The 15,568-nt window shown below is 48.2% G+C and overlaps 1 protein-coding gene across 5 annotated transcripts in view; it reads right to left on the bottom strand.

Moving 5' to 3' along the window:
• Positions 1 to 885: 885 nt before the first annotated feature.
• Positions 886 to 15,568, bottom strand: part of Slc28a1 (solute carrier family 28 member 1) — a 41,573-nt gene continuing 26,890 nt past the window's right edge. For 4 of the 5 annotated variants that reach the window (XM_039111025.2, XM_063264885.1, XM_039111054.2 and 1 more), the window contains 8 exons: positions 15,256 to 15,381; positions 7,577 to 7,707; positions 5,346 to 5,514; positions 5,052 to 5,249; positions 2,946 to 3,027; positions 2,225 to 2,323; positions 2,008 to 2,119; positions 886 to 1,737 (listed from right to left, as the gene is read on the bottom strand). In XM_039111025.2, coding sequence (XP_038966953.1) covers positions 1,665 to 1,737; positions 2,008 to 2,119; positions 2,225 to 2,323; positions 2,946 to 3,027; positions 5,052 to 5,249; positions 5,346 to 5,514; positions 7,577 to 7,707; positions 15,256 to 15,381 — 990 coding nt within the window. In that variant the 3' untranslated portion in view covers positions 886 to 1,664. 5 annotated transcript variants of the gene reach the window in all.

Genomic DNA, 15,568 nt, shown 5'->3' with positions numbered 1-15,568 from the left:
AAGAGATGTTTCTGCTGAGAAAAGTTCTTAGAGCTGGGAGATGGTATGTAGTATAAAATATTTTATGTGCCTGGCCTTTTAAATGACCCTGTGCTCTTCAGTGACAGTTGGCTCTTGGACTTCTGGGAAAAGGAGAGGATGTAAAAGCCATCAGAGGCTGGGGAGGAGATTGTTAGGAGTAGGCGAAGAAGAGAGCAGTAGGATTGGGGAGCAGGCAGAAGTGGGGTCCAGGGGACAGAGGAGTGGGGTCCCAGTAGAAGAAAGAAGATTGGGTCGGGGAAGAGAAGAGGGGAGAGGAGGAGAGGAGAGGAGAGGAGAGGAGAGGAGAGGAGAGGAGAGGAGAGGAGAGGAGAGGAGAGGAGAGGAGAGGAGAGGAGAGGGGAAGGGAGGAGAGGAGAGGAGATTTTGAACAGTGAAAAGAGACGGATGAAAGCGATTTGGCTGACTCTGAAGAGACGACCACTGGTGACAGCTGAGCCAGGAGAGTCTGAGCTGAGTCAGAGAAGATATTGTTAGGAGACAGATAAAAGACAAACCAGGGAAAACCCACAAAGTAGATATAAGAATATAAAGACGAAGAATTACAAACAAAAAGCAACATTTTTACAAAAAGCTACAATGGTGCACGCCCTTAATCCCTGCACTCAGGAGACAGAGGCAGGAGGAACTTTGTGAGTTCGAGATTAGCCTGGTCTACATAGTAAGACCTTGTCACAAACAAACAAGCAAATAACAACAAAGAACGCTTTTGGGCAAGCAGATGGCTCAGCAGGTAAAGAACTTCCCCAGAACTCACATAAAGTAGAAGAGAACTGACTCAAAAGTTGTTCTCTGATCTCCGCACCTCTATGGTGGCACTCAAATACACACCATACTCACAAATAGTAAAGACTTTACGTTACGTTTTATTTATTTTTCAGTTGGGAGGGGCAGAGCATGTACCAGGCACGCATGTAGAGGTCAGAGGGCAACGTGCAGAGACTGCTCTCCTCTTTACCTTGGGGGCCCAAGGCATCAGAGTCAGTTCATCAAGTTTAGCAACCTTTACTCACTGAGGTCTCTCGACAGCCCAAATGAGAAGTCCTTATGGTCCGGGTGTGGTGGTGCAGGCCTGGACTCCCAGTGCTCAGGGCTCGGCAGGAGGAGTGAGGAACAGGGTCGCCTCAGCTACAGAATGAGCTCAAGGCCAGAATGACCTACATGGGACCCATCTGAAAACCAAACAAACCTCTGTCTAGCTTTATTGAGTGCTGTGTTCCAAACCTAGTGGATCCTGGGCCGCTCTTGACGTCACACCTTATGAGATGATGTCCTGCAGGACACCAGTTTGGAAAGCACTCTTTGGGACTGGGCAAAGGAAGGTGTCTCTAGAGACAGCTTTTGGGGGGATACCCAACAAGCTGGGTGCTTGGGAGGGAGCAGGGAGGAGGCTTTTGGCTGGTGCACATGAGGTTCCCAAGGAAAGAGGACTCAAGAGGACCAGAATGTTGGCTCCCAAAGGGCAGGAGAGCAGACCAGACTCTGGGAACTCGTACTTGGAGAGGCAGACATGGGAGCAGCGATGACCGTTGCACCCTTCCCAATTGTGGGATGGAGGTAGTGACGAGTCCCACGGCCTCTCTGGGCTGGATGAGCCCTGAGGCTAGGAAGATGCTCCGTCCCAGCTATGTGCAGACTGTGTGGTTGTAAAATCGACAGCAGTTGTCCAGTGCCACTTGGCTGAACTCCGAGCTAGTGCTGAAAAGAAAGCAAAAGGCACAGTAGGATGTCCAGGCCACTTTGGTACCTGTTAATAGTCTGTGCAGCCCCGGGAAAGTCACTCCACATCTCTAGTCCACCTATCCTCCTCAGCCTTTGTCCTTAAGCCTTCATTTCTTCCTCCCTTGGTCATGGCTGCCACAGCCATAACATTCCTACCCTGGTACCCTGGCCCCAAGTGCCAAGAGCGTGAGGGTACTTGGGGTTTCTGCTCTACGACTCTCACCTACAGCCCAAGTAGGCGCTCACCTCTGGAAGACTTGGCGGCAGCACAGGTAAACCTCAAAGCTGCTGCTGCTGACAGTTTGGTTCAGAAGGGACACGCAGTCCATCTCGACCCCCCTGGGTACATAGAGGATCCCTGTGGAAGGAAGTAGCTTGGAGGCTTGGCCCAGGGGCCAGCCCTGCCTGAGAGGGGCTAGAAAACAAGCGGTCACCATTCCGAGGCTGCTGGACCATCACTCACCTGCCACACAGGCGTTTAGCAGGGACACGAAAGCCCCTGTGATCAGTGCCCGGAGTACAATCTGGGAGAAGTCGCTCCTCCGCTGGGGGACTAGGGAGGCTGCAGGGGAAGCAAGAGAGCTTAGGGCCAAGAAGCCACCCACCCCTCTGTCCATCTCCTGAAGCTCTGACTCTCAGGAGGGCAGATGAGACTCTTCATTGCTCTCTGGCCCAGTTCACAGCATCCAGTGATGTCCCCTTCACCACACCCACTGTAACAGGAGGAGGGATAGAAGCTGATATTCTCTCTCTCTCTCTCTCTCTCTCTCTCTCTCTCTCTCTCTCTTCCTGATCTTCCTGCTGCTACCAACCAAATGTTGAGATTTCAGGCTACTGTGTCCAGTTTATGTGGTACAGGTTGAACCCCCTCCCAGCCATCACTTCGCTTCTCTCTAAACTGGGCCGACCGCACTAGGAAAGACAGCTGTGCCATTTGTGCTGTGCCACATTCATGAGGAGCCTTCCTCTCCCTGGCTGGCTGTGAGGGCACAGTGAGGAGCAGAGGTAAGCCAGGAGACTCACATTTGGGGAGAAGAAGGGGGGGCAGTAGGGGGCTGGGGTGAGGCTATCTGTCCTCACTTACCTGTGACCTCCCACCCTTTACTCTGCTCATCGTCCCCACCACCCCTCCCCACCACCCCTCCCACTTTCCTGGGTGCCGCCCGGCCGGCTGAGGGACTCACTCAGGCCTCCCAACATGATGCCAATGGAGCTGAAGTTGGCAAATCCACAGAGGGCGTATGTAGTCAGGATTTCTGCTCTGACCTGAAAATGCAGATTACAAGGAGGTCTCGCCCCAGGACATGAAGCTTCCCCGGCCTTACATCACTCGATCCCTTTACCACCTTGGCCTTTGGAGCCCCTCAAGGTACGGCTTTGCCAGCTGCACACTCCCACTTTAAGTCACCTCTCTCTCTCAGCCTGCGTCCTTAAGACCCACCTTCTGTCCTGTGTTGTGGAGACAGAACCTCAATTCATCCTAAGCTGTCCTCAAGCTCATCATATCAAGGATAGTCTCGAACTCATGATCTTCCTGCTTCCACCTCTGAAGTTACAGGCAGTAACCTACAGCACCGTGCCCAATTTGTGCAGCGCTGGAAATGGAGCCCAGGGCTTCATGTATGCTAGACCAGTGCTCTATTAGCTAAGCTATGTCCCCTGCCCAATTACCGGCTTTTCAGGGTCAGGCTGGTTCAGTGTGACAAAGGCCACCCTTTCTCCTATCTCTGCAGTCTCTTGCTTCTTCCTGGTCACTGCCTGTAAGCCCTCACCTCCGTTTGACAGTCGGGCTGGAGTGGGACCTAGCACTGCACAGTCAGGCTGGGAGTCCAACCTGCCCGACTTCGCAGCTTTTCCCACTGTAACCAGCTTCAGCAAGTCAACAGCCTCTTTAGGTTTCAATTTCTATATCTGGGATGTGGGAATAATAGTGCTCGCCTCTGAGGCAGTCACAAGGCCCATGTGGTATAAGGAAACACATCTCAGGAAGGTCCTAAAGAAATGACCCAGGAAGCAGGGAAAGTTCTACACTGAGATATTCAACATCATCACACACACACACACACACACACACACACACACACACACACACACACGGCTGAATGATCCAACAGCACCAGTCTGGTAAATATGGTACGAAACTCAAATTTGGGCCTGTGAGATGGCTCAGCAAGTAAAATGCTGTCACCACGCATGACATTCTAAGTGCAATCAACTACAAATCATCCTCTGGCTTCCATACGTGTGACATCTCACACACACACACACACACACACACACACACACACACACACACATGCGCACACATGCGCACACATGCGCACACTGAAATAACTATTATCATTTATTTTAAAAATACATGAATTTTGGAGCCAGGCATGGTGGCAAACAGACCTTTAAGTCCAGCATTCAGGAGACAAAGGTTAGCCTGGTCTACAGAGGGAGTTCCAGGTCAGCCAAGGCCACACAGAAAAACCCTGTCTCTATAAACCAAAACTAAAACCAAAATAAACAACCAAACATAAAGACAAGTAGATTTCCAATGGTGTGTAGCTCAGTGTTTAGCGTGCATGAGGGTCTCATATAATCTCAAGCACTGAAATTAAAAGCCCACACAGCTAATGATGCTGGGAAGCTGGTACAATGTAGTGTGGAGAGCAACTGTGTAAACTCTGTCTTAGAAAGAACAAAAGAAGCTAGTCAGCAAGGCTCACACCGGTAATCCCAGCACTTAGAAGGCAGAAGCAGCAGGAGTTCAAGGCCATCCTTCCATATGCCTTTGGCCAGCCTGGGCTACATGAATCCATATCCCCAAAACAACACACGAAAAAGAAGAAAATGAAAAAAAGGTTGTCTTAGGATACCGAGATTCTTATAGACTTTTTTTTTTTTTAATTCCCAGCATTAGGTTATGGCTCTGTATTCTTTCAGAGAGGCTAATTTCATAATTACATAGCTTATGTAGTTTTGCTCATGGTAGTGGTTTTAGAATATATGTTAATAACCCCTGTTTTCCAAACTAGAGGAGAGGCACAGTAGCTCACCCGAGGCCAAAGCTAGCAGTGGTCCACTGGTTTTAGACAAAGCTCTTTCTGGAGCCCATAGTGCAGCTCTGAAGCTAGAGAGAGGGCAGCCAAGCCTGTCTGGACTCCCAGGAGAGCAGGATATGGATGGCTAAGTGCCACCTCAGTGTGTCTCAGGCAGGCCCAGGGAAACACAAAACAGTTGTCAGGGGCCCTGGGGAGCGCTGTGCCATCCCCGTGCTGCAAGGAACGGATCAGGACACTCACAGAGATCCACTGTTTCTTGTCACCAAGCCACTCCTCAGCCCCTGCCAGGCGTCGTTGCTTGTACTGGGAAAGCTCTTGATAGGCCACAAACTCATTCAGAAAGAACTTGATGCCCAGCAACTCAGCCACTACCGGACAGTCCTCCCAGGCCACACCCATCAAGAAGGCCACAGGCCGCAGGACGTAGGAGCAGATGAGCTGAGGGTAAAAGGGTGGGAGAATTGGGTAGGGCTCTCCTGGGTGTCCATCTATCATTCCCTGTCCTGGGACTATCCCCCTCCACCACAGTCACACCTGGAAGCTGAGTCCCTGGATGTCCACCATGTCCCCTAGCCAGGAGAGGGCAGCATTGACGAAGGCTAGTACAGCCAGGAAGGCAATCAGATTGGCAGCAATGTTGGCAACGACCTTCACTGAGATGGCAGCCCCAGCACTGGCTGCTTCCAAGAGGTTCTGAGCGTCTCTATGGGTGGGATCAATGGGTGCCGTTACTAGCATGTCCCTATGAGCAGTAAATGTCCCCACCTTATAGGCTCAAAGGGGAACCTTGGACAAAAGGCTTCAAAACCAAAGAGGCTTTTTTTCTTTCTGAAACAAAGAGATAAACGGCTTAAGATAAAACTATATACACATATATACATGAGGTTTACAAGAAAATATAAAATAAGGGTTAGGGATATAATTCAATCCGTAGAGCACTTGCCTAGCATATGCAAAGTTCTAGGTTTGATTCCCCAGAATGCCATAAATTAGGGGTCATACTATACACCTATAATCCCAGCATTCAGGTAATGGAGGCAGGAGGATCACAAGTTCAAAGTCATTCTCAGATATACAGCCGGTTTACAGTTTGATACCAGATGAGATACTCAACGCTTCATATCAAAAAAGAAACAAAAAGAAACAAAGAAAGAAAGAGAAAGAAAGGCAGTGGGCAGGGGAAAGAAGAGGTGGGGGATGATGGAGGTGGTTTACAATCTATTTCCACAGGGCAGAGCAGCCCCAGAGCCTCAGGAGGTGTGATGGCCTCCAGTTCCTAACCTTCCTGCCTCTATCTCCAGGTGCTGACACATGACACCACACCCATCTTCTTCTCAACATATTTAAAGGTTTGTTAGTAGTAGTGGGCTGGGGAGATGGCTCAGTGGTTAAGGGCACTGATTGCTCTTCGAGAGGTCCTGAATTCAAATCCCAACAACCACATGGTGGCTCACAACCATCTGTAATGAGATCTGATGCCCTCTTCTGGTGTGTCTGAAGACAGCTACAGTGTACTTATATACATAAAATAGATAAATCTAGAGAGAGGGAGAAATAGAGAGGGGAAGGGGAGAGAGAGAGAGAGAGAGAGAGAGAGAGAGAGAGAGAGAGAGAGAGAGAGAGAGAGAGAGAGAGAGAGAGAGACTGTGACAAAGGCATATTAGGAACCTGGCATTCCACTTGCCAGTGTGAGACTGCCATCTGGTGGTCAGAAATGCAGAGACGGTGGGGCCGGGAGCAACAGACAGGCCACACCAAGAGCTGAGCCACCCTGAACCTGGACCAGCCCCAGTCCCTTTTCTCTTGCTGGTCAGAAACGGATTATGAAAAGTGGAATCCGTGCTTTGCTGCTGCTGCTGCTGCTGCTGCTGCTGCTGCTGCTGCTGCTGCTGCTGCTGCTGCTGCTGCTGCTGCTGTTTTTCTTTGTTTTGTTCTGTTGATACGAGTCGCCCTATGCAGCCCAAGTTGACCTTGACCCTGCTATGTAGCCAGGCTGGCACTGAGCTCTCTATTTTCCTACATCAACCACCTCGGCAAGTGCGTTCAAGCTGGAGAGATGGCTCACAGATTAAAAGTACCTAAGCCAGGCGGTGTCTTTAATTTCAGTACTCAGGAGGCAGAGAAAGGTGGATCTCTGTGAGTTCGAGGCCAGCCTGATCTACATAGCAAGTTTCAGGACAGCCAGGGGTACACAGAGAAACCCTGTCTTGAAAAACAAAAAACAAACAAACAAAAAGAGTAACTGGATGCACTTCCAGAGGTCCCAAGTTCAATTCCCAGCACCTGCATGGAGACTATAACCATCCAGAGAACTCTGACTTTCTCTTCCGGCCTTCTCAAGCACATGGTGTGGATACATACACACAGGCAAACACTCATACACATTAAATAAATAAATCAGTCCTTTACAAAAAGAGTGTGTTTGGACTCAGCAGTTAAGAGTACTTGAGTTCTCTTCCAGAGGTCCTGAGTTCAATTCCCAGCAACCACAAAGTGTCTCACTATCTGTAATGGGATCTGATTCCCCCGTTCTGACATGCGTGGAGACAGAGCACTCATGTACATAAAATACATTAATAAATACATCTTTTTTAAAAAAGTGTTTGCATGTGAAGCCACACGAAGGCAGCGATGGAGGAGAACAGGCCCAGGATCCATGGAAGGCAGAAACAAGTCAAGGACAGTGCTGTTCTTTGATACCTCTAATGATCCCCAGAAAGCACACACATGTCATCTCCCCCCAGAAATCCCCCTGCCACACTCACCCATAGGTCAGCTTCACGCCATTCTCACTCCGGAACTTGGACTCCTCCACCTCTGGGTAGACCAGCTTGGAGAGAGCCAACGCACAAGGGGCGGCCATGACAGAGGCTGCGATTAAGGAAGCAGCGTCGATCTGTAAGAGCAGAGATGGTGGGCTGGGGCTGGTATGGATGTAGAGCTTGCTTAGCATGCGTAAAGCCCTGGGTTTGATCTCCAGAACCACACGACCAGGCACGGAGATGCAAGCTTGTAATCCCCATACACAGGAAGTGGGAACAGAGGACCAGGAAGTCAAGGTCCTCCTCAGTTACATAGCGAGGTCACAGTCAGCCTGGGACCTGTCTCAAAATATAAACAAATAAATAAATAACAGGGAGGTTATGGGGGACAGGTAGAAGAAACATGGTGGCAGAGGGACATGTATTTATGTATATGATACGTTTTAAGTATGACTTCACTGTATTACAGCTAGCATGGTCATTAATAATCCCTTCTATGTTCAGACGATCTCCCAGTACCTCTGCAAGGGCCCATGAGATGGCTGAGCTGGTAAAGGGGCTTGCTGCTAAGCCTGACAATCTGAGTTCAGTCCCCGGAACTGACATGGTAGAAGGGGAGAACTGACTCGTGTGAGTTGTTCTCTTCCACAAACGTACACATATACACACACATATACACACCTATATACATATATACATATACACTCATATACACACATACACACACATAAACATATATACATACACATGCATGCACACACAAACACACATATATACATACATATACACATATATACATACATACTTATATACACACATACACACATATATACACACATACATATATACATACATATATACACATATATAAAATTATATAAGATGCACATAAAACATAACAACAAAGAGCAGTGACTGTTTCCTTAAAAAACAGTACTTCTCCAGGGTAGGCCAAGCAAGTGACACTTCTTCATCTAGTGACAATGAAAAGTGCAGTCCAGAGGAATAACTATGGCTTGCTCAAAATAAAGGAAGAAGAATTAAAATCCCATATGGCCTTTGGCTCCAATTTCACAGATTCTCCTCCTCACCCAGGCTGTCTCTCTTTGACCACTAATCCCCCTCTGACTGCGGAGTTTGTGACAGATTCAGACAATACCCCAGAACTTTTAAATGTTGTTTTTAGTTCCTCAGAAGATGGGGTGAGATTCGAATACACAGCTTGGGCCCAGCCTAGAGGGTTCTAACTAGCCTTAGGCTAAGGCCTGGGAGCTTCTAGCCTCCATACAATGTAATCTTCCAAGCTGACTGTTTTAATGCAGCTTCTCTCAGCTTCTGACTGAATTGCTCTGCTTGGCCTCAAACTGACTCTGACAATCTGTTCTAATCTTCTGGCTCCTTCTCATTCTCTGGTTCATCCTGTCTTCACCTGCAACCTATGTCTGTAAAACTGTCCAGTAAAACTACCTCCCAGCTCTCTCCCTGCACTGCTCTTAAGTAGCCTCTTCCTCTGCTGTTCTCAAGACAGTTGGGCAGATCTTCTCTCTGCCACACTCTGTCAAACCTTTCTCTGATTCATCACTTTGCCCCTCAATAAGATGTCACTTTCAAACATGGCTGCTTCCTTTGACAAGCTAACTTTACTTTTATTGTTTGGGATTAAAGGGGTGCACTAAGGGGTATCTGTATTCCAGTCAGAAGGATTAAAGGTGTGTCATTCCAGCCAGATCACACAGACCTAGAAGGTCTTTGGATATGATCCCTTGTCAGAGCAGCCATGTTGCTGGATTAACAACCACTGAGAATTGGGGTAGATGAAGCAGGTAACCAGTCCCTGTCTCCACATAGCTTCTGTGCGGTAAAGGAGTGTAACTCCTATGTTCTATTTTTGAATACCTACTGGGACAGGGAACTCACCACTTCAAGGCAGCCTGCCTCACTCACTCCTGTATTAGGGAATCAGCCTCCTTCAATAGCCTGGAGGCACTGGGTCTGTCTCTGTAAATCACACTGGATAGGAACTCCAGCAAGATCATAAACTACCACCAACCCTGAGGTGGTGGGACACTTTCAAAACATACAACCTCACTGTTCCAAAGACGGATGAACAGCTATCCCTCCACTGTGCTACTTACCAAACTGAAATCAGAACCAACCATCTAACTGACAATGGGCAAATAGCCTTTTCTTTCAAAGATCTGTTTATTTTGTGAATGGGCATTTTGCCTGTACACGTAAACATGTGCATTGTGTGAACCTACATGTATGCATATGCATCATGTGAGCCTACATGTAAGCACGTGCATCATGTGAGCCTACATGTATGCATGTGCACTGTGTGAGCCTGGTGCCTGTGGAGGCAAGAGAGAGCCTCAGGTCTCCTGAGACGGGAGTTACAGATGATGGTGAGTTGCCATGTGGGTGCTGGGAACAGAATGTGGGTTCTCCGTAAGCGCAGCCAGCGATCTCACCCACTGAGCCACTGCTCCATCCTGAATGGTCTCTAGAAAGTGATGCTTCTTGGAGTCGGGCGGTAACATGGGAAAGTGCCCACAAAGTTGTGTGGACAGCAGGACTGTGACGATGAGAAAAACAAACACCCAATTGCCTAGAAGAGGTTCAGGAAGGAGTTCCCTAATTGTCAGCACACTGGCTGTCCCCGGTGAGCTGGGTTTGAACTGATTTACTTTCTTAGTGCTTTTTGATATCTTTCAATAGGTCCACAACTCCATACTACTTTCTTAAACTGAAAAACAACATAGATCTTTTCTCCTGAAATTGTGTAGTAAGCCAATCGCAGTTTTTAAATTTTAAGTAGAAAGAAAGGGGAGCTGGGATGTGGCCCAGGCAGAGTGTTTGCCTAGCACGGAGGGATCACTGGGTTCCATCCCCAGTTACTACACAAGCTGGGAGGGATGGTAAGGTCCTGTAAATGTAGCATTTCTGGGTGGAAGAATCAGAAATTCAAGGCCATCCTTGGTTATATAGTGAGTTTGAGACTAGCCTAGCACTGTTTTTACAAGGGCAGGCAGGGGAGGGGGATTGAGAGATGCCTCCACAGTCAAGAATCCTGAGTTCAGTTCCCACACCAGGAAGCTTAAAACAGATGCCCTTTTCTGGACATGGTGGCATATGCCTTCAGTCTCACAGAGGCAGGCAAATCTCTGTGAGTTCAAGACCAACCTAATCTGTATAGTAAATTCCAAGCTATTCAGAGCTACACAGTGAGACCCCTGTCTCAAGAGGGAGCAAGCAGAGGACAGGAGGTGAGTGTATGTGGGCTCAGCAGACGCTCCCGGGGATCAGACAGGAAGTGTGGAAGCTGAAGAAGGCCCGGAGATCTTCAGGCCCTGAAATCCTCCTCCTTTTTCTAAACCCCACTGACTTCTCCTTACTCAGAGGCAGAAACCACTCAGGGTGTGAAAATGAAGAGTCCCTGATGAAGGCTTGGTCTTCCGCTGCCTCCGGGAGCTCAGTTCACCAGTGAGTTAATCCATCCACCCTGGCTGGGAGAAGTGGTCACGGGGACCTGCCTTCAAGGGTACATCTTGCACCCAGATTCTTCCTCTTTGTTTCTCTGTGTCCCTGACTGCCCTGAGGTGGACAGCCCTATTCTGCCACACCCTCTCTGCCACGATGATCCACTCAACACAAGCCCACGTGACGGGGCAAAGTGGGTGGAAACCTCTAAAGGCATGATAATAAATAAAAACATCTCCATTTTCCAACTCTTTCTCTAGGGTGCTTTGTTCTAGCAAAGGAAGCTCACTTGCAACTGTGAAAACGAACCAGCAAGAGGCCCAGCTCCTCCTCCTGTCACCAGCTCTAGATGGCAAGCCCCAAGCCTGACCCCTCCTGGATGAGGGGCAGCCTGGATGGGCGCCCTCTCGGAACTTTCATGGCTTCGGTTGTCTCCTCGATGGCTGCTAAGCCCCAGTGTGGACACTGCCAACCTGGAATCTGGGGCTCTCTGTCTACCAGTCTAGACCCCAACCTCTTCCTTCAACTTGAAGAGTGCAACCTTTTTGTTTTTTTTTTCTTTTTTTTTTTTTTTTTCGGAGCTGGGGACCGAACTCAGGGCCTTGCGCATGCTAGGCAAGTGCTCTACCACTGAGCTAAATCCCCAACCCCATAGTGCAACCTTTTTGTAAGCTTGGATTTTAGACGGGAAACACATATTCCAGAGCCATTACAGCCACAGCCTCAAATCCCATAGCAGTCATTCCTGCTCTTGATGGAGAGGTGGAGTCCTATATGCAGGCAGTGAGGCCAGCACTGGTTCATCCCACACCAGCCTTCTGTACCTCCCCAGCTCTGCATCAAGGAGCACAGTCAAGAATGCTTTCCATCCCAGCTACCTAGGACTCCTCTACCCTCTGGAGATAGGACAAGAAAGGTGTTTAGTGAGAAAGAAAATAAGGAGAGATTTCTGGTCTGGTTTGTTGTTGTTGTTTTGTGTTTTCTTTCTTTGTTTGTTTGTTTGTTTGTTTGTTTGTTTGGTTCTTCAAGACAGAGTTGGCTTTGGCTGTCCTTGAACTCACTCTGTAGACCAGGTCAGCCTCAGATTCAGAGATCCACCTGCCTCTGTCTCCTGAGCGCTGAGATTAAAGATGCTCACCATTGCCCACCTTCTGATCTTAATGTGGTTACTTCTGAGCACCATGCTAAATGTTTCCTGACCATCTTCAGTCTATCTACTGAGGCCATGTAACCAGTACATCTGCCCATTTTACAGATGTGAAAACTAAGCAACAGAGTCACTTTGCCCACTCAGGATCTTGCAGACCCTTGGGGACAATTCAATAAGAAACATGAGTGACCAACTCTTGAATGTTACCGTGACCAGCCTTGGTTCAGAGACCCCTACACCAAGAGACCACTTGGTTTTTATTTGCAGTGAAAGTTGGTGTCTATCCTAGAGCCTTTGAGACAACAGCATAGTTGGAAATGTATGTGGAGGTCACAATGAAATGATTCAGTCAAATGACACTTGAGGGCTGTGTGACAAAAGAGAAGACCTAGGCTAGCACTGTCCAATACAAACACGACAGAGACTGTATGTATAATTTCATTCCTGCTACATTCTTTAGATACAGTCTTGTGTAGCCCAGGCTGGCCTCAAAGTTGCTATGCAGTTGATGGTAACCTCAGATTTGTGACCCTTTTCCTCTACCTCCCAGGAGATGGGCCTATTAGGCATGCAACACCACCCAGAAAAGCACCAACACATTCACTATGGTCAGCAGCCACAATTAGAAGTGCAAAGAAGGACTGGAGAGATGGCTCAGCGGTTAAAAGCACCCGACTGCTCTTCCAGAGGTCCCCAGTTCAATTCCCAGCAACCACACGGTGGCTCACAACCATCTGTAAAGAGATCCGATGCCCTCTTCTGGTGTGTCTGAGGACAGCTACAGTGTGCTTATATATAATAAATGAATAAATCTTTTAAAAAAAAAAGTGCAAAGAAAGCCAGGCCTGGGGGTTCAAGTCTGTGTGTAACCCTAAGTATTTAGGAGGCTGAAGCAGGAGGTCACCAGTACAAGGGCAGTCTATGTAACTTAGACATTTCTTTAAAAAATGGAACCTCAGCTCAGTGGTACAGCACTTGCCTGGCATTTGGGAGTGAGGCCCTGGGTTCGCTCTTTAGCCCTGAAGGAAGAAAACTAGACACCATGTTTTAAACTGTCCATGTTTCGAATAGTCAGTGGCCCATGGCCACTGCGTTGGACAGGTCCTACTCCTATCCAAATACCTGCAGTAGGAAGGGTGTGGCAAAGGGTCAGAAGCTGAGCCACTGTGGATGGAGGGACCAGCAAGATGGCTCTGTAGGTAAAAGCACTTATCATAACGAGCCTTGGTTCAATCCCCAGAACTCATGGTGGAAGGAGAAAACCGACTCCCTCCTACCCACACATGCATGCCCCTGTGTTCATACACGGACAGTAATAGTAAAAACGTTTTGAAAATAAAGAATCTATGAACTGGGAGTGTGGCTCAATGACTTGGCCAGCATGTATGGGGTCCTGAGTTTAAAAGCCAACTGTTCAAAACAAAGGAGAAGAATGTGGGAGCGGCATGGGAAGGGAGCAGAGGGAACTGGACGGGTGGCCAGGCAGTGATGGTTAAGAGCCGGCAGGGGGCAGAAAAGAGCTTCTCCGCAGCCAGGAACAGGAGTAGAGCGAGAAGGGAAGTATGGTCCGACTGTTAGGAGCTTTCCCAGACCTTGCTGGGGCTGCAGCCAGGGGCTTTCCCTCTACAACCCTGGGAGAACGTTCGGGCCCAGACCTGGACTCAAGACTGAAGAGAAGAAAGGAGCTGAGTATAGCCAGATGCTGTACAACAACAGGTAGAGGTCTCCCGGCATAGATGGTCTCTGACTTAATGCCTCAAACGAATAATTTCTGCATCAAGGTGGTAATAAAGGGATAAGCATTCTGCAGAAACTGCACTTGGCATTTTGAATTGGGATCTTTCCCAGGCTGGTGAAATGCAGTGGGATGTTTTTGCAATGCTGATGGCAGCAGCAGTCACACCCCAGGCCCAGGTCTGCCCACAGGGCCAGGGGAAGCTTGGTGCTGTGATGGACTGGTGTTTTCAACTTAAGATACGTTTATTGGTGTGCTTACTGGGCAGAGCCCCGCTATGCATACATGGGTTTTTGTTTTTGTTTTTTAATTTTTGTTTTAAATGGGGTTTCACTATGTGGCTATGGTTGGCCTTGAACATTTGATCCTCCTGCTTCAGCTTCTAGAATACTGAGACCACAGGTGGTGACAAGTGTATATTTAATTAATTAATTTTTGAGATAGGATTTCTCTGTATATCTCTGGCTGTCCTGGAACTCACTCTGTAGATCAGGCTGGCCTCAAACTCAGAGATCTCCATGCCTCTGCCTCATAATAGCTGGAATCAAAGGTTTGCACTACCACCTCCTTTGGCTTTTCTTTTCTTTTATTTCTTTTAGTGTAGTAATACATCCCTTGCCTTTTAAGTCCTAGTTAATGACTAGAGGTGTCTGCAAATCTCATGTGTCTAGAAAAAACACAGGGACAATTCTTAAAACTGATCACGAGGCCCAGAGCAAATTAAGATGTTTAAAGACCGTAAGATGTGCAAGTAGTGTATCTAATATGTCACTATTGAGAAACAGTTTTACCAACAAAGTTTGGGGCTTCAAATTTCGTCTTTAGCTTTTTCTTTGACTTTTGAGGCAGGTGAATTAAGGGTCCAATTTGCAATACTGGATCGACTCATGAGAGGATTATGATACATATCATTTAGGAGGGCAGATCCCCAGGGAAAGCCTACATGTGGGTCTATGGAAAAGTGGCATGCATTTTGGAGTCAGATCTGGGTTCAGATCCTTAGATCCTGGCTTTAACCATTAATTTATTCTCTGAGCCTCAATTTGCTGATCTATAAAATGGGGATATTAAAGTACCCAGCATAGCGCCTAATACATGATAAGAGCTTAATAAAAGGAATTCTGGGAATTGTCCCAGCGGCCTTTTAAAGTCTAACCAAGTAATTTAGCCCAGCAAGCCCACCTTGCTCAGGTAGAGCTGGGCTTTGAGACAGAGAGGGGACACCATGGCTGCTGTGACTAGGAAGGAGCATGTGGGGCTTCCAGAAAGGCAATTTCAGGGCTCTGGCATAGCCAATCAAAGAAAGGTTCTACCTACCCCAAAGGAGATGTAGGCGCCCAGGAGGCTGCCAGCAATGGTAGCATAGCCTCCAGTCATGACAACGTGAACTTCAGAGAGTGTCATGTCTGCCAGATAGGGCCGGATCAGCAGAGGAGCTTCAGTCTACAAACAAGTCAGAAGGCAAACAGTGAGCTGCAACAGCTGGGCACTGTTCTCACGGCCCTTGCTGTGGGAGTGATGGTCACAGTTCTTGACGAAGAATCTCAGAGGAGACAGAGGGTGGGTTCCCATTCCGCTGAGCCTCTCTGGACCTCATTGTCCTCCCACCTCTGTGACAGGACCCGCGTAT

The sequence above is a fragment of the Rattus norvegicus genome, chromosome 1, assembly GCF_036323735.1.
Source record: "Rattus norvegicus strain BN/NHsdMcwi chromosome 1, GRCr8, whole genome shotgun sequence".
NCBI classification, from domain to species: domain Eukaryota; kingdom Metazoa; phylum Chordata; class Mammalia; order Rodentia; family Muridae; genus Rattus; species Rattus norvegicus.
The sequence above is the reverse complement of the archived record's forward strand: the minus strand, read 5'-3'. Positions and strand labels throughout refer to the sequence as shown.